A 19,691-nucleotide genomic window follows, 5' to 3' on the forward strand; every position below is an offset into this window, starting at 1 on the left:
TTGCAGAAAATGCAGCGAAAACGCACATAACGAAAGTCAATGGGCCGCCTAAAAAAAACATGTTTGCGTTTTGCAATGTGCTTTTATTAAAACCGCTAGTCTTGCTGCATATTTTTCCAAAACACTTCCTGTTGACTTCTTAGTGATTTGCAAAAAAAACAAATGAGAAAAAAAAAAACGCATATGCAGCAAAACGCCATCTTTTCTGCACTGCCTAGTGTTCCTACCCTTAGTCTGGCCAATCTACAAATCTCTACACAAGTCCTGCACGACCTACATCTTTGACCCGGTCAGCAGATGCATGCAGGGTCACCCACTTCACTCCTCCAATGACCTCCTCCTAACCACCCCATGGATCTTGCACTCCTATGCGCAACTAAAGGACTTCACCACAGCTGCCTACATACTGTGCTGCCCATCAGGCTTGCCCCTCCTTCAAACAAGCCCTCAAAACTCACCTCTTCAAGAAGGCCTACTCCGCCGATGCCCTAATTCTCTCTGCCGAGAACCGCTCAATGCAGCTCCCCTCCTATCATGTCATCACCGATATTGTAAGCCTTTGGCAGGGCCCTCCCGCCTTGTGTATCGCACTTGATTATGCACTGTACCAACAAAATAACATGCATTTGTATTATTGGGGTCTACTACTCCAGTGTATGATCTAGCATTGCATATCTTAATTCTTATTACTTGTATTGTCTGTCACCCCTATTATTGTTGTCTATAACCTTATTTATTGTACAGTACTGCATAATATGTTGGCACTATATAAAGCAATGAGCGGGGGGACTCGGCGGATCGGCACGGAGGGCGCGGACGGCGTCCTCCGTGCCTTAAAAGGTGAGGCAGGTGATTAACTTTTTTTCTTACTGTCGCCTCGTAAGTCCTTTAAGGCTGGTTTCACAGTGGGACGTTAAAGTCCCACGTTACAGCAGCCAGTAACGCAGCCTAACTCACAGCACTGAAAAATCAATGTGCTGTTCACAGTGCACACGTTGCGTTACATAGCAACGCAGCACGTTTAAATAAAGTGCTACATGCTGTACATTATACTAGGCTAAGCACATGCTCAGTAATGTTGGAGGAGGAGGTCTCCCCTCCTCTGCAGCCAGCCACATGGCTAATTAATATTCACTGCACTGTGGTGACTGGTGGTGGGACTGTAGTGTTGTCTAGATCATGAACGAATCGTTCATTTGATCCGGATCTTTTTTGTGAGTCGAATCATCCGGATCACCACAACCAGTCTGCTTCCCTAGTAAAATGATTCGGTTCAAAGATCCGATTCAAATGATCCGAATCCTTAAAAAGATCCAGACTTCCTATCACTAACCTGGAGCGGCTGCTTTGAGAGCTGCATAACGCAGCTCATTCTGACGTCCAACTTCAACACCACCATGCGTTGCATAGGGGCAGTTATGCGACCATAACGTCCCCTAAAATGCAACGTCTTGGTGGGAAAGTAGCCTAAATGTTTAGAGTGTAAAGCCTTTTTGCCAGGGCTCTCTTCCCTTTTATCTCACAATGGTGTGTAATAGGTGTACATACCTCCCACCTCTGTGTAAAATGTTAATTTGTTCACTGTTTTAGTTGTTATACCCTCTTGTCTTGTATCAACTGTTTGTATTTTATGCTATGTATTGTTATACCCTGTATGCTATTGTACAGCGCTGCGGAAGATGCTGGCGCTATATAAATCAATAATAATAAATGGAGAAGCATGTGATTTGTTTGATCAGCTGATGGATTTGCAAAGCTCCGATTTACTGTGATCACATCCTGCTTTAGCACATGATCATGACTAGCAAATTAGAGACTTGCACTTTTATCAGCTGCCCAAACAGATCACATGCTTCTCCATTAGTTCTCCTGGACATGACCATCACTACTAACCAACAGGAAGGCTCCAGTGGCCTGTGACAGTTTCACCAGTCCTGAACATTGATTCAGCAGAGAATAGGATAATTAAAAGGAGAGAATGAGGGGAAAAAAACACCCTTTACCAAAGCAACAAATCACTGCACATATTTTGCAATGTAACAGTAACTTGGGAATCATGGAGCATCCAGCGTTTTAGGAAGTTAGAGGAGATCAGAATGTTTTTTGAGTCTGTGTGAGTCAAGTAAGGAAAGGTTCACAGTGGGATGTTACGGATGCACGTTATAAAATCTTGTAACGCTGCTTACCGCACTGCATTAGGTGTACGCGACATTCAGTTAGTGTAATGTGTTGCGTTATGGTAACGCACTGCATGCAGTGAGTTACCAATACATGCACATGTTAGCAGGTACAGGGAAGCATACCTTTTCATTATCTGTATGATTCACTGTACCTACTGAATGTGACATAACACGGGTATATGACTTTTTTGTTAGGTTCCTGTTGAACATGGAACACAACGTACCACTGTGTTAACTGGTTAGGTTAAAGTATTGTGTATGAATAAGGGTAACAATACATCAGAAAGCAGGTTAGGATGAGGGTACTTAGGTATCATATTTGTGATATTAGTGTTATAAGCTGGGAACCACCTCATTTTTGTGCTGAATATTAGAAGCAATCTCCCTCTCAGCCTTTCTCAACCAGGGTTCCCTGGGAGTCAAAATAATAAAACATCAATAAAAAGCATCAAAATAAGGAGCAGGAGGTGGTAGTGACAGCCTTTAAAAGTCCATGCCTCCTGCAAAAATAAATGCAAGGGTTCAGTGAGATCAAAAAATTATTTGCAGGGTTCCTCCAAGTTAAAAGGTCGAGGAAGGCTACGCTACATATACATATACACACACACACAAACGTATAAATCCACTTAGAAATGAATATTTATTTTTAAGAATAAAATTAAAATTTGTTGAGTTGATACCAGCTGTTCCTTTACAATGTAATTTTAATAAAATGATACAAAACAACTTATTGTGTGCATTTGGCAACATGTACTAAAAACAATTACAGGCACAATATTAGTGCTAAAAATAAAAAATTTTCGCTAAAAGGGAAAATATACAAAGAATGATACTTAACTGTGCAAGGTTGCGTGACACTATGTGCAAAATTCAATACAGATAGGAATATGTATGGGTCTCATTTGCAAGCCTCGCTCTGATGTGTGTAAGCGAGGCCTAGAGCACGAAGGAGAGGGCAGGATCCGCTGGCAATAGCTACCAGCCTGCCAACATCCTAGTGGGAGATCCTGCAAGAGGAACCATACATATCTTTTATACTTTTACAAAGTAACTTCATTTCCATTTAGTTTATTTTTAAATAAATACAAAACTGAGCTCTGGAAATATTTGCAGACACTTCATATGGCTACTATGACCACCTAAGGCCATATGGTGTCAATGGCCGTGTTACAACAGGAAGCATGTAGTTTGTAGTAAGAGGGATTGCCAGTGAGGTTTTGTCAGCTAGTCTAAGGGCTCGTTTCCACTAGTGCGGCGTGCGTCTCGTAGACGCACGCCGGCACTGAGCGGGTGGGCGGGATCGCAGGCGATTCCCATCAGCCGTGCCATGCACGGCTATGGGAATCGCAGCCTCCGCCGCGAATTCTGTGGGGGTTTCCGGCCGAATCGCTACTGCAAGCGATTCGGCCGGCGGCGCCGTTGTCCCCTATGGCAGAGTTTCCCCGCGCGATTTGCCTGCGGGGAAACTCTGCGGATTCGCGGCCGTTTCCGCGAGAGTGGAAACGGGCCCTAATGGATATTGGTATAGATTCGGTTCTTAATGAAGACTAAGCTCGGGAGATGCTGTCTGACTTCAGGATTGTGCTGAATGTGACTGAACCAGCGCGATACATTGATGTAAGTCTCCTTTTCTTGGAAGGAAAGGTCAACCTAGGAAAGAAAACCAAAATTATCCTTTTTAAAAACATCATACAACCCATGTAACGCAAAGTCTATTAATTCAGTCTAGCAAAATAAAGAAACTGATCAAAGGTAACTGAGAAATACAGTATTAACTGCATTTCAAAAGCCTGAGTGTAAACCAAGTAAGCTTTGCTTCAATGCCCTCCTCCTGCCACTATGTGACTGTTTCCCACAGCGGACCTGTGCGTCAGAATCCCCATACAGCTAGAGAGATTCTAATGCATTCTACGCCCGCACAGTGGAACCATAGCTCAAGTCATGTTGTAGTCATCAGGGCTGTGGAGTCGGTACAAAAAGCCACCGATTTAAACTCCTCAGTTTAGGATTCCACTGACTCAGACTCCTAATTTGCATATTACAATCTTGGTGATTGAAAGTATGGAACATGAAATGCATCTCTTAACTGCCAACGCTTAGTAATTTTAAAAGGCAACTAAAGTGAGAGGGATATGGAGGCTGCTATATTTATTCCCTTTTATACAATACCAGTTATCTGGATATCCGGCAGATCTTCTGCATCTAATACTTTCAGTCAGTCAGACTAAAACTAGTCCTTGGTAAGGGTACTTGTAGAAGGTACAAACCGGAACAAAGAACATCTATCAGGCCCTAGGCAATGTAACTGTGGGTACATGTAAGAGTGATGTGCAGGTACTCTGCAGGGGAATGAGGGGATTCTTCCTCTATTACACATTCTTCATGCACAATCTGAACCAAGTTTATGGGTGACTGAACACAGAGGTGTTCAATGTGCACAACATTCTCAGTGGATTCCTTGCAGCTTTGTGGGGAGTGCATATGTAGAATATAGTACTACTGTGTAACAAAGTAAACCTGAGACCGATGAAATTAAAGTTTTATACATACCTGGGGCTTCATCCAGCCCCTTTCAGGCTTATCAGTCCCTCGCCGTCCTCCTCCGCCACCTGGGTCTTCTGCTTTGGGTCCAGGTACTCGAGCCAATCAGGCGTTGTGTGCATGCACACACTCAGCGCCCGGAAGCGTACTACACCTGCGCAGCACTATTGCGCAGGTGCAGAATGCTCCTGGCTGTGGGAGTGGCACACGGCCGGACTGCGCTGACTGGCTTTATTACTGGGACTCATAGCAGAAGATCCAGGTGGTGGAGGACGACAGCGAGGGACTGATTATCCTGAAGGGGGCTGGAGGAAGCCCCAGGTATGTATAAAACTTTTTTCAGAAGTCTCAGGTACCCTTTAATTCGTAGTCATCAAACCAAAATTTTAACATATCAAATGATTTGATTTTATAAGCAAAGGGAGTGCATAAATTTGCATAAACCAGCATCAGCACAGAATTATTTCCATCTCATTGACCATCTCTATTAGTGACACGGCTACACATCAGGCTTTATTCTTACAGCATAAATGTTATTTAGTATACATAAGAGATTCTTGTGTACACAATATATATACAGTCACAATCAGATATGTATATATGACTTTAAAGAGAACCCGAGGTGTGTTTAAAGAATGTTATCTGCTGGATCTGCCTATACAGCCCAGCCTCTGTTGCTATCCCAAACCCCACTAAGGTCCCCCTGCACTCTGCAATCCATCATAAATCACAGCCATGCTGTAAGGCTGTGTTTACATCTGTAGTGTCAGTCTCAGCTGCTCCCCCGCCTCCTGCATAGCTTCAGTCCCTGCCCCCGTCCCTTCCCTCTAATCAGCAGGCACGGAAGGGATGCAGGCGGGGACTGGAGTTCTGCAGGAGGCGGGGAGAGCAGCAGACTGACACTATAGAGATAAACACAGCCAGCTCTGACAAGCTGTTTGTCAGCAGCGTGACTGTGATTTATGAGGGATTGCAGAGTGCAGGGGGACCTTAGGGGGGTTTGGGATAGCAACAGAGGCTGGGCTGTATAGGCAGATCCAGCCTCTGTATGCAGATAATATTCTTCAAACCCACCTCGGGTTCTCTTTAAAAATATGGGGACTGCTTTATTGAAGCAGCACAAGTAACTATTTTTTGATTGGTTCATTTCATTTTTGTGGACCAAGCACAGCTATTACTGTATATATAAATTATGTATGAGAACATTTTATCATAATTTCTATTTTAAATTACAGTTTAAATTAATTAGGAGTCTGAGTAATTTTTCCCGACTCCAGGTACCCAAAAATTGCTCCGACTCCTCGACTGACTCCACAGCCCTGGTAGTCATGCACCATGTTGTAGGTTCTGTCACCAATTCTTTCAGGCTCCTCAACTATCATAGCACAATTTTGGACTAGGGCACGCCTCCTACTGTTTCCTTGACATTTTTACACACAAAGGGGGCAAGCACCATCAACCAAACACCTACAATAGGTAATCTATGAGTGTGCAGAAGGGGAACTTAATGAAACACTATACAAACCAAGAACAGTAATTCCCTTACAAAACCGCACCACTCAAACCAAGATCAATGCAATTCAACTTTATTCAGACAACAAAAAATAATAAAAACACTTAAAAACAGGTATGGTTGACAGCCACGACAAAATTCATATAAACAGTGAATTCCCCTGAGTCCAAAGGATTATAAGTACATCAATGTGTAAATACATGAATAAAAATACATGCAGGGGATCCTAGTAAAATAAATAGTCCCTTTAAGGTCAATCTGCCTGGCAGACTACAGCACTCAAAAAATACATATGAAAAGTGCATTGCATATAGTACAAATCATTATGTGCGTAAATAGCAACCAATTGTTAGAAAAAGAATCCAGAACGGATTTAAAGTGACAAGTGCAAAGATCACCAATGTGAAGTAAGGTGACGGTAGTGCCAAAGTGATGAAAGTGAAGATGAGGAGAGTACCCAGTACTTACCAAGGCAGACACCTAGATTAGAAAGTCGTGGCTAGCAACCGTGGGGCCCCACGGTTGCTAGCCACGACTTTCTAATCTAGGTGTCTGCCTTGGTAAGTACTGGGTACTCTCCTCATCTTCACTTTCATCACTTTGGCACTACCGTCACCTTACTTCACATTGGTGATCTTTGCACTTGTCACTTTAAATCCGTTCTGGATTCTTTTTCTAACAATTGGTTGCTATTTACGCACATAATGATTTGTACTATATGCAATGCACTTTTCATATGTATTTTTTGAGTGCTGTAGTCTGCCAGGCAGATTGACCTTAAAGGGACTATTTATTTTACTAGGATCCCCTGCATGTATTTTTATTCATGTATTTACACATTGATGTACTTCTAATCCTTTGGACTCAGGGGAATTCACTGTTTATATGAATTTTGTCGTGGCTGTCAACCATACCTGTTTTTAAGTGTTTTTATTATTTTTTGTTGTCTGAATAAAGTTGAATTGCATTGATCTTGGTTTGAGTGGTGCGGTTTTGTAAGGGAATTACTGTTCTTGGTTTGTATCCTACTGTTTCCTTGTCATTGTGGGCTAACAAGAACAGTATCCCCAACATTGCATGTTTTGAGGAAATCCACAGATGTAGCTAATGAGCTCTGCTCAGACACCAATAACCTCACCTGTGAATTTTTATGGTTTTCTGCAAACCATGCACTAATGGGGGTACTTGAGAACTAAAGTTGACCAACCCCGACTTAGGGCAAATAGACAATTGTCTGTCAGGTTTCAGATTGGATCCAGTTTTCTAAAAAACGGATCCGTTCAACACAGATCTGATCTGGATGGTAGGGCACAATCCGCGTCAGCACCTCGATCGCTTCGGTACCTATGCATCGCCGCTCACCTGTCTTGCCGCCACTGCTCAGTCTCTTCCACAGCCTGGAGGTCAGAAGAAACTTGGCTCTCCATAGGCTGCAACAGGCCAATTCTGCCTAGCAACAGTGAGAATTTTCATTGGTTCAACATGAACCAATGAGAATTCTCTCTATTGCTGAGTATTCCCACCGGTCTATTGCAGCACAATGGAAAATCCTCATGCTTCTGTCGGCCTCCGGGCTATTCAGCCTGGACCAAGCGGCGTTGATGGAGGGCTGAGTAGGACTCCACAGCGGCAACGGGATGCGGCCGAAATGGGCGACTATCCTAGTGAGAGCGGACAGTGTCCGTTCTCATAGGCTTGCATTGGAAACGTTTTCTCATCCAGTCTGGGGGAAAAAAAAAAAAGTGTCAAATCTGGACTCTGCAATGTTTTCGTTCTCTGCAACACAGATCCGTGTTTCTGCACGAGTGGGAGCAGGACCTATTTTTAACATAGGATCTGCTTCCAGAGTTTCTACAGAGCTTTAAAAATGTATCCCATAGATACGTTTTTAAAACAAGCTTGAAACGGTCCTAAATCCTTTTAGGACCACATCACTGAGTTTTTCTTTGCACTACCTAATTTAAAAAAAAAATGCAGATAACTGCCGTTTTATTCTCTGTGATGATCTCTCCTTTCATGATTATATATACTTACAAAAAATGGATGCAGGCCGTAGTAAATTAAAATATCTGCTAGTGTGAATTTGTTCCCAGCCATGTACACTCTGTCCTCCAGATAACAGTTAAGGTCCTAAAATAACAAACCAAAAACACAATAAATTAAATGTGCAACAGTAAAATTCCTTAACAGTAAATTCCACTTTCTAAATAAATTACTTGGTGTCAAATTATTGGTAAACATTGTTATGTGAGGGAAGAGCGAAGGTGAGAGAGCTTTATGTGAAACTTGCGATATATGTACAGACCTGCTGTTTGGTTCACCCTAGTGTGCATCTCTACTTCCTATAGACAGTGGACAGAGAGAACACCTTATACGGGAGCCTTATCCATGGGGAATGTCTATAGTGACTGGTTGCAGAATATGCAGTTTGGCTGATGACACTAAGGCACAAGTGGATGAGTGCATCTACAAACTGTTTATTCAATCTAACCATGAACTGTGTGATCAGGAGACAAATACAGTATCCGTCAGTAGCATAGCACAAAACTTCTCTGTGGCTATACAACACTGATTACAGGGTGCTCTGTAACAAGTTAAGCCTCATCTACACGCGTAGATGAGGCGACGATCCGGCGGCTCGGTTAGCCGCCGGATCGCCTCTTCTGTGTCCCCGCTCGCACGTCGGAATCAATACCCGCTCGATTCCTGCTCGTCCCCGCGCCGCTTATCCTCTGCTCGATTCCCTGCCATTGTCCCCTCGCGGGGAACGAGCAGGGAATCGGCGGTAGCAAGATCCGACCTGTCGGGCCTTATCGGCTCGATTGATAAGGAACACTGCCGCCGCATCTACGCGTGTAGATGTGGCTTAAGACAATATCTAAGGAATATTGTCAAGATCCATTTAATCACATGGAAGTGCTCCAAAGATGAGAATGGAGCTTAATATTAAAATAAAAATCTGAGTATATGTGCCTATACATGGTACAATTTTTTTTGTATTAGATTGTTTAGTTCGATTATTCCGTTAGATCGAATATAAAGATTTTTCCAATATGTCTGATCTGATTTTTTTTTAAAAAAAACAAACAAAACTGGAAAATGTACCATTTTTATTGTTCCGTGTATGAGTACCATACAGGGTTGTACCACTCACTCTATATGTGGTGAGAAAAGTCGTGGGAGGGTCGGAAAAGTGAAGTTAATGAGCACATGTGTAATCAACTTGAGGCTGTTTTGCAAATCGCAAAACAAAGTGCAATTTTTACAATATAATTGATAGCTTAGTCTTAAGTCAGTGATTGTGCTTCGCAATTTTCACAGAATTGGCTATGCAAGCGCAGGACCAGCTTTTGTGATCAGGCCAGGTTGGAACACAATTGAGTTTCACTAGTGGAAAAAAATCCTTGCGATTTACAATATGTATCCAGTGTTCTAGAGTTTTGTCCTTTGCAAATGACTGCAAAAAAGCATGAGCTGCTTCAATCTACTGGGCATGCATGGATCTTACTTGTGCATGCCCAGCCAGGAAGCACTTACCCATGGCACCGGAAGAAACCTGTTCGACTGGCGCAAGTCAAATAGGCATACAGGGACCTTGCAATGGAACGGTGGGCTGCAAGAGGATTCAGGAAGCCAATGGACCATTTTTTTTTTTTGCTGGCAAATTTCTATAACAAAGAAATAGAAGACTATCTTCCCATCTCAGTTTGAAGCTTGCTATGACCATCTTAAACAGAGTAATGTTTCAAGCCTGGAATCTGTGTTCTCTATTTGAAGCCCCAGGTAAGTTAAAAAATTTTTCATTACAGTATTCCTTTAAAGTGCACCTGAACTGTTGCACAGGACAGAAGGAAAACAGAACTGTACATTGTATGTACTTAAGAGTTTAAGCCCCATCTACACCATACAATTTTTGTCCGATTCAATCCGACATGTCCTATCGGGATTCGATTCAATTTGCCATTGTTTTCAGACATGTCGGATTGAATCAAAATCGGACAAAAAAACAAAAAAAAAAAAATTTTTGTATGGTGTAGATGAGGCTTAAAGGTGCATACACACGTCGGATTTTTCCAAACGACTGGTCGTTTGGACGTCAAATCGGATGTGTGTACGGTCGGTCGTTCACCTGATAAAACTGGATTTGAACGATCCACCCAGGGGATCCGTCAAAACCAGTCTTATCAGGTGAATGACCGACCGTACACACGCCCGATTTGACGTCCACACGACCAGTCGTTTAAAAAAATCCAACGTGGGTATGCACCTTTAGTCTGTCTAATTCCCCCTGGTCTGTGTCTAATCACAAGTTGTAATTGGATCTCTCCCCTGTATCAGCTGACTGAAGCTCATTTGAAAGCACAGGATGTTAACAATATGCTTGCTTCCATGAAAGCATGCAACAACAAAAAAAAACAGTGCAGACTTATTGTAGGATCAGCTGTAACCAAGAAATGTTTCTTTAAAGGTTATTATGCTGTTGCTTATCTTTTACAGCAGAGATCAAGTTCTGAGTTCAGGTCCACTTTAAACTAAATTGATCTCGATACAAATTATTATAATAGGAGTATGTGCAGCAGTTTGTCTATTCTGAAAATACTTCGAGGTAGAAAGTTCCTGATTTTATTTACATTGTAAAATGTACAATTTGGCCCACAGCAGAGTGTCTCTAAATCATTTTTCTTCATCTCTGAACAGTTTTATTATTATCTACGGCAAGATGTGGCCAACAGCGTTTACCACAACATATTCAAATTAGTACCAGTTATAAGTGATCTGACATGTTGGAATACCCTTCAAGCTTATCACTGGATAATCCTGGTGCTTTGTGCTTAACACAGCGCTCCCAGACATAGTACAGCTATGGGATTTGTGCAGTATTATCAAGCATGCCAGTACAAAAGGATGGACAGTGTGAAATGTAATAAAGCCAAACACTGGTAGCGGTTACATCCGCTATTAAAACAAATGGGCAATATTTCAGCGTTTTTTCCTTTCTGCAGCTTAAAGAGGCTCTGAAGACTCATTTTTTCCCTTATTTAATTCTGTTCAGCATAATATCCTAAGTGCATTTGCCGCTATCCCACAGCAGAACGAGGGTTTTATACTAGAGAAAAAGCCCAGCAAAGTTTCTGGGCTCTGCAAACCACATTCCCTGGTAGAGGCAGAGCTTTACACTGTAGCTCTGCCTTTACTCACATCAATCTCCGCAGATCTCCGCCTCCTCCCTCCCCTCTGTCTTCTTTTACTGAGAGGGGTGAGGAGAGGCAGAGATTGACTGGCTAGGAGGCAGAGCTACAGTGCAAAGCTCTGCCTTCCCCAGGGCAACAGAATCTGTGACCTGCAAAGTCGTGGAATTTTGCAGGTCTATTTCTCGTTCTGCCGCGGGATTGTGGCGATTCCACTTAGGATATAATGCTAAAGAAGATTAAATAAAACAACCACAGGAGAGACTTCAGAGTCTCTTTAACCTCAAACTACAGTCATAAATGAAACACGATATTTAAACAAATTATATTTCGTATATTTAACACATTATTAAATAATGTGTTACTAACACTGAGATCAAGTCATATAGGCATAACAGCTACATGTAGTCCTTGTCAGATGTAAGGAAAACAACTCCAGTAATGACATTAAGTTTAAAGTACGCATTTAAAGACTCTAAAAATCATACACAAAGAAGCATTTGGTGGCTGCCATATTTATTTCATTTTAACCTCCCTGGCGGTAAGCCCAAGCTGAGCTCGGGCTATGCCGCGCAGGAGGATTTCGCCGGCACTATTCGGGCGATTCGCCCCATTCAAAGTGCTGTGCGCACAGCCAGCACTTTGCTAGCCGCGCGCACAGCTTGATCGCCGCCGCTCTGCGGCGATCGCCCGCACGCAGCGGCGTAAGAGGCCCCCTCCCGCCAGAGGCCTGCGCTGCCCGGACCAATGAGTTCCGGGCAGCGCTATGGGCTGGATCGGGTGCGCCTGACGTCAGCTGACGTCCATGATGTCATCCCGATCGTCGCCATGGCGACAGGAGAAGCCAAACAGGGGAACGCGTTATATACGCGCTCTCGTTTGCTATTAGTGCCGGCGACGATCGCACTAGAGGGACACATGCACCCTCTAGTGGTGTTTCATGTAGCTACCACTCTGGTAGCTTTACATGAAACAAAACAAAACAAAAAAAAAAAAGGGTTTTTGCCCATTTGGCAAGAAAAATTAACCGCCAGGGAGGTTAAACAATACCAGTTGTGTGATCTTTTTGGCCCCCTCTAAAATCACACACCTGAAACATGCTTGCTGCTAATCCAGCCAGACTTCAGTTAGGCCTGGTGCACACCAGAGGAGTTTTTATGAGCGTTTTGAGTTTTTAAATCTGCTGCTAATGTTATCCTATGTGTCTGTGCACACTGGAGCAATGAGGTTTTGTAAAAAACCCATAGCATTACATTGGGAAGAGCTTTTAGAGGTTTCAAAAGCGCTTCCCAATGTAATGCTATGGGGTTTATTACAAAACACATAGGATAACATTAGCAGCAGATTTAAAAACTCAAAACGCTCAGAAAAACTCCTCTGGCGTGCACCAGGCCTTAGAGCATGTGATCTGCATGCTCATTCAGGGTCTATTGCTACATCAGGCGACTTTGAGGCCAATCGACCGCTGAATTTGATTCTAATCGAATTGGATGAAAATCAGTACCGCCAAGTGCATGCCCGGACAAAGCGACCAATTTCTGGATGAAAATTGTCCGCATTGTCACCCGTGCATGCTGCAAGAGGTTGTGTCGACTTGCACGATCGGGTGCGCTGCGGGAACGGCGATTGACAAACGCAACGAAACCCCCGACGCCGTCCCCCTAATGATAAATGTCCCCCCTGGCACCCACTGAAGTATACAGTACCTGTCTGCGGCCTTCGCTTGTCCCTCTGCTGCTCCGGGCACATTCCGCTATCTATACACGCGCGCCCCATGTAATTACTTAGGTGCGCGTGTATGCAGAATGGAGGAATCCCGGAAGTCAGCAGGGGGACAAGCACAGGCCGCGGACAGGTAATGTATACTTTACAAGTGCCTGGGGGGGTTGTTTGGGGGGGTTGGCTGGTGGGGGGTGGGGTTCATTAGAGGACAGCACCGGGGCGACGAGGTGGACAAATAAGGCACACCAGGCCGATTCCGGATCGATTTCAGCAAGAAATTGATCGGGAATCTGCCTGTGGTGTATGGGCAGATGACAGATCTTTTGCTTATCAGAGAGAGATTTGTCTCTTGGTTGAATCGCTAGATGTATGGCACCCTTTACTTTTGCATTTACATTTCAGCAAAATATTGTAAATGTATTTAATATGGTCAACACATAACCCCTCTCCTGCTGTATTTTAAAATGATGCTCAACATTTCCATGTGCCTTGCTGGCAAACCCAGTTCAAGAAAATTAAAATTACTGCATTTCCTCTAGACAGGATTGTAACGTAGGTTGTTGGGGAGCATTTCCCTTTTATTAAAGCACATCTCTAGGCACAAATCTAATGGCTTAGTAGTTCAAAAGCTAAATGTTTGTGTGTGTGAAATGAGGCTTTTGCAACTTCCTGACTTAAATTTTGAACATGTCACCAGAAACAGCTAAGCTGAGTTGATTTAAGTTTTGTGGACGGGGCAACTGCGACATTTTACTAAACATTCTGCAAACCGGCAGGCACAGCCTGAACCTCAGAGATTGTGGCTTATAACAATGACAGTCTGTAGGTCAAGAAGTGGCCAGAGCCTACACAAACAAAAACGAGCTTTAGGGCCAGTTTCCACTGCTGCGAAAATCAAGCCTAATCCTCAGGCAAGTCGTGCGTGGAAACTCTGCAATAGGGGATAATGCAGCAGCCGTCCGAATTACTTACCATTGTGATTCAGATGACATTGTAGCATTTGCCCGCGCGATTGGCAGCGACTGCCATAGCTGTGCATGGCACGGCTTCCAGGATTCGACTGCACATCTCGTAGGACGCATGTCGACTAGTGGAAAAGGGCCCTTACTGAGCGCTAGACCTAGCAAAATGTGTGTATGGAGTGCACCTTTAAAGCGGTATTGTCACCATAAAAAAAATCAAATTTCAACAGCAACTGGTCTGAGTGTATTAACCTCCTTGCCGGTCTAATTCCCGCCGGCAAGGAGGCAGCGCAGAACTTTTTTTATTTTTATTTTTAAATCATGTAGCGAGCCCAGGGCTCGCTACATGATAGCCGCTGATCGGCAGCATCCCTCCTCACCCACTCCGATCACCTTCGGCGATCAGAGTAAACAGGAAATCCCATTCAGAACGGGATTTCCTGCAGGGCCTCCCTGGACGCCATGCCGACGGGGCGGTATGAGGTCATGGACGTCACAGGGAATCCCGATCCGCCCCTCAGCGCTGCCTGGCACTGATTGGCCAGGCTGCGCAGGGGTCTGGGGGGGGGGGGGGGGGTTATCCCGAGCTGAGCTTGGGATAACCGGCAAGGTGGTTAAGTAATGAAGATGCTAATAATGCATTCAAAACTTTTTCTGCTGTTATGGTTTGGAGTTATCACATACTTTAGGAGCACTGGCCCTGGTGCCAAAAAGTTGAAGTTCTTTTGAATGCTCGGAGTTCTTTTTATCTATATTATATTCCTCCTCTTCCATTTATTCCCCTGCCTAGCTGATCACTTGTGTTTACAAGCAAGGTTGAGGTGACTCAGTGATTGGATGTGTAAATAAAATAAATTAAAAAAAGACTCTGGGAGGAAGGCAGCTAATGAATACACAATGAGCAAGAGAAGGGAGGGGGGAAAACGAGTCAGGGAGGATATGTCAGCAATTAGCTCGGCAAGATGGCCACTGCCTAGAAAAGGATTTTCTGCTTTTCCTTTGTAAAATTCACAGGAATCATTACTTGGATAGCACAATACATCTGTTATGTAAGTAGAAGTCATATGTATCTACTTATATATGTGTTTTTTATTTCTAGATTAGCATGGGTGTCGCTTGTTCTTTAAGCAGAGTAGAGAAATTGACCTGTGTGCACCCATCTACATTTAGAACAGTCATCCAATGCATGCTCAAGTTAAGCAGCCCATACACTCAGCCGATTTTCTGGCCGACCGATCGATCCCGATCGATCGCAAATCGGTTGGCCAATCGACCGATCGATGGCCGATTTCGATCGATTTCGATGGATTTCCATCGAACTTGCAGGGTGGAAAATTTAGGTCGATCTGAAGAGATTGCTTATCAGCTTGCATTGGCCTTAATGGAAATCTGATGGCAAAAAAATGCGATCAGATCGAATTTCAATAGATTTCAAACTGAAATCTGTTGGAATTCTATCCTGGTAAAAAATGTTCTAAAAACGCATCAGATAGACCATCAGATGCATTTCTTATCTATCTGCTGCCAATCTGACGAGTGTATGGGCACCTTTACTGAAAAGTTCAATACGTTCAAATCACCAACCACAAAAATAAAAACAAGACTTTACACATGAAAACAAAAAAAAACCCCAAGTTACTCACTAACCTTTAGAATAGTTTTTACATCTTCTTTGGAAGATATTCGATCTATCTCTGTAATCCTATATTCCAACCACTGTTGTACAATTGACTTTTCTTCAATTGAAACACCAAGGAGGGCATCTTTTTTGGCCTCTGTAACTAAATGCGTTGCAATGGTGGCAAATCCCACCAAGCTGGGACCATCGTTGGTCTGAAGCACAGGAACCTGCATGTGAAGAAATTGATCATTAAATAAAGTGAAACGCCATCCTCAATATCAAGCAGCAATAAAGTATGTAATTAAGAAAAAGGTAAAGTGGACCCGAACTCTTGCACAGGACAGGAGGAAAACAGAGAAATGCACCCTGTATGTATTTAAAGAGTTTGCACTGTCTAATTCCTCCTCATTTGTACCTAATCACAAGTTGTAGTCTGATCTCTCCCGTGTCACATGACTAACAGCAGAGATTGCAGATAAGCTCATTTGAAAGCACAGGATGCAGGCCCAGATTTACATCATAGGAGTCTATAGGCACAGGTGTCCTGGCACATTAAGGCACATACACACGTTGGATTTTTCCAAACGACCGGTGGTTTGAACGTCAAATTGGGCATGTGTACAAACGGTCGTTCAGCTGATAAGACTGGAATTGACCGATCCGCCAAGCGGAACCGTCAAAACCAGCGTTATCAGCTGAACGAACGTTTGTACACACGCCCGATTCGTTCAGACGTGCAAACGACCGGTCATTTGGAAAAACACGACGTGTGTAGGCACCTTCAGACTTCACCCTCCATGAACCTACAACCTCCCCCCCTTCTGAACTACACCACAAATGTGTTGGCTGACCCAGCTGTCACTTCTCCCTTACTTCCCTATAGCCACAGGTGCCCCTTAATATTAGGTAGCCAGGTATACCCTCAGTATTAAGTTGCTAGAGGTGTCCCCAACTGAATGGAGATCTCATCAGTGGAATGTAGAGAGCTGGGTGAGTATCCTCTCATTTACCCTCATCAGGACTCTGGTGGGAGGGGCTTGGGGAGTGAACTGCCTTTCCATCATCAGGCACTTGTAGGCATGTGCCTACAGTGCCTTATAGTAAATCCGGCCCACACGGGATGTTAACAATATGTCTGCTTCCGTGAAAGCAGGAAGTAGAAACAGTGCAGATGTATTTCAGGATTTGTATCAGCTGTAACAAAGAAATGTTTTTCTTTAAAGGTTATTATGCTGATGCATATCTTTTATAGCAGAGAGGAAGTTCTGAGTTCCGGTCTGCTTTAACCTCCCTGGCGGTAATCCTGATCTATGCTCGGGCTAGCCGCCGGGAGCTCAATGCAGAGCAATGGAGCGCAGCAGGCGTTTTTACTCACCTGCCGGGGGATCCAGGCGCAGGAAAGCATTCTACTTCCTCTCCACGGAGGCTCTGAATCACTCTGGTGAGATCTCCATCAATGATCTCACTACAGACTTACAGCGCAACCCGGAGGACAGAGGGAAAATTGCAGCGCTGGAGCCCAGGGAGGTAAGAGAGTGCTGGGGCTGCTGCTGGCATGATTTTTTCCTGGATTTAGGGTCCAAAACATTCAGAAAAGACTCTAAAATCCAGAAATAATACCGCCAGGGAGCTTAAATGTGAACCTAAACTGACCCCAAAGTTTCACTTACTGGGGCTTCAATTAGCCGCCCCCTGCCCAAGCTGGGACAAACTGATCCTCTGGTCCACCGTAGCGAGTCATTTTCATTTTTGCCGACTAGCCAGTCAATGGGCACTGCGCCTGTGCAGCCTTGATCACGCTCCCGGTGGCTCAAGCGTCCCAAGCAAAATGAGATTTTCTCACCCTGTGCATGCGCAGGACACTCCCGTCGGCGAGAGTGATCGAGTGCGCACAGCCAGTCAACAAAAATGAAACAGACTCGCTGAGGTAAACCAGAGGAGCAGTTTGTCCCAGTTAAGGCCTCGTTTACATTGGGTGTGTTCAGAAACATATCAAAGCGCATGATACAAAACCACATAAGCATTGATGCAGGTTTCGTAACACATTTCAGTGTGCTTTTTTAAATCGAACGTGTGCGCTTAAACGTGTTCTTGTTAAGCGTGTTTGATGTAGCAGTTGTCAAAGATTTGTTTTCATTTGAAAATGCATGCAACGCTAGGTTTCTCAAGCGGAAAGTACCTGTAATACAGCGTATAGATGGGAACTTGTTACAATCAATGGAAAAAAGTTTTACCTAGCAAAGCGCACAGCACAATGCATTGTGAAAAGCGTACAGCAACGCCCCTAGTGTGACCGAGGCCCTATTTTGACCATGAGAGAAAGGCAACAGAACACAGTGCGTTGCAGCATGGTATGTATATGGCTGTGTAGCTGCAGGTAAGATTCCACGCTGACCCCTGTTCACTGCTGAAAGTACCTACATGCTGGGATCAGAACTGGAAAAAGAAAACAGAAGGTGACCTGGTCTGGGAAATCATATTTTCTTTCAGATCATGCAAATTTTACCTTTGGGTATCAGATTGTTGCAGCTCATTTGCAAAAAAAAGTTAAGTATGATACACAGAGCCTCTACTTCGCTGGATCTGGATTAAAAATCTGGTGCGATTGTCTTTTGTCACAGGACAGAGCTATTTTCACAGCAGAAAAGGAGACTGACAATATTAACCAGAGGATGTTACTGTTTTGGCAAATCAGTGTGCAATACTGTGTCTAAACCCTGAAAGAAAATGTGATTAACTAGACCAGGTCACTGTTTTCTTTGTCCAGCATGCCTGTTGTAGGTTCTTCCAGCAGCGAACAGGTGGTCAGCATAGATACTTTTGTCTGACCTGCAGTTACACAGCCACATACATACCATGCTGCAAATGCACTGTGTTGTTACCTTTCTCTCATGGCCAGCATAAGGCCTCGTTCACACTAGGGACATTACTGTATGCTCTTCACAGCGCATTGTGCTGTGCGCTCGCTAGGCATAGCTTATTCCATTGATTCTAATGTAACAAGTGCCCATCTATACTGTGTTAATTAAACATGGCGTATTTAATTAAACAGTAATAGTATATGTGCAAAGTATTTTATAAACAAATAACTGGTATATTTTTGATTCAGTAAAATCTAAGTCGGAGATTCCCAGAGGATTTTACAGGAACTACTTGCTCAAGTTCCAAGCTAGAATGTTTCTTTGAACAGCCAAGACCAGCCGGTTGTTGCATCAGCAGCACACTCGGGAACTATTTATAGCTAGCAGCTGCCTTTACTACAGGATAAATATATCGATTAGACGTTACACAGTACTAGCAAGGCGCACGTGTTAGACACATCCAGAAAAATCCCATGTGCGAGAGATACTGCCCACTTAAAGGGCAACCCTCTGCAATTATTGATAGGAACTGGGCAACGCTTCTGATTCGAGCACCTTATTCACTAACCATGGCATCTGAAATGACATATATCACGTCCACCAATTACCTGGCCGTTCCCCTGAGCTCGGCTGCTGTATTTCCCTGACTTCAAGCCGAGACACTTCTCCAGCGCGATCAGTTCTTCCACAGCCATCTTGGTCAGCAAACGTAAACAGAAAGAAACAAACTAGCAACCACACGCGACCACGACCACTAGGCTCTTACCCCGCCCTCCGAAATGGCGTTCCACCCATTGGCCAAAGCAAGGGCTCCACCCACGCTGCGATATGTGATTGGGACTCGCCGATACTGAGGCGTGTTCCTTGCTGAATCATAGAGTTGATAGGACGGGGCAGGAGTGAATGGGTGCTGCTCCTGGAAAATAGCAGCATTCAGTGGATGCCTTTTGTATTGTACTGACTTTTTTATTCGTATGTTAAAATACGTATACTGTATGCAGAGTGTTTTTCTGTCTCCAGGATGTATAAAAGCATTGAGCGAATGGCTGGGTGCTGAATTTTCTTTGTATGCTGCAAACAATGCAGGCTTTAGGCAATTCAA

The 19,691-nt window shown here is 43.9% G+C and overlaps 1 protein-coding gene across 1 annotated transcript; it reads right to left on the reverse strand.

Annotated features, from left to right (window-relative positions):
- Positions 1-2,801: 2,801 nt before the first annotated feature.
- Positions 2,802-19,353, reverse strand: LOC137517635 (eukaryotic translation elongation factor 1 epsilon-1-like). The gene is made up of 4 exons (XM_068234622.1): positions 19,198-19,353; positions 15,755-15,955; positions 8,269-8,364; positions 2,802-3,830 (listed from the first exon to the last, which is right to left on the reverse strand). Exons 1-4 carry the CDS (start codon positions 19,282-19,284, stop codon positions 3,690-3,692), a joined length of 525 nt encoding a protein of 174 aa, XP_068090723.1. The 5' UTR covers positions 19,285-19,353; the 3' UTR covers positions 2,802-3,689.
- Between the last annotated feature and the right edge of the window lie 338 nt (positions 19,354-19,691).

This window comes from Hyperolius riggenbachi, chromosome 5 (genome assembly GCF_040937935.1).
Source record: "Hyperolius riggenbachi isolate aHypRig1 chromosome 5, aHypRig1.pri, whole genome shotgun sequence".
Taxonomy (NCBI): domain Eukaryota; kingdom Metazoa; phylum Chordata; class Amphibia; order Anura; family Hyperoliidae; genus Hyperolius; species Hyperolius riggenbachi.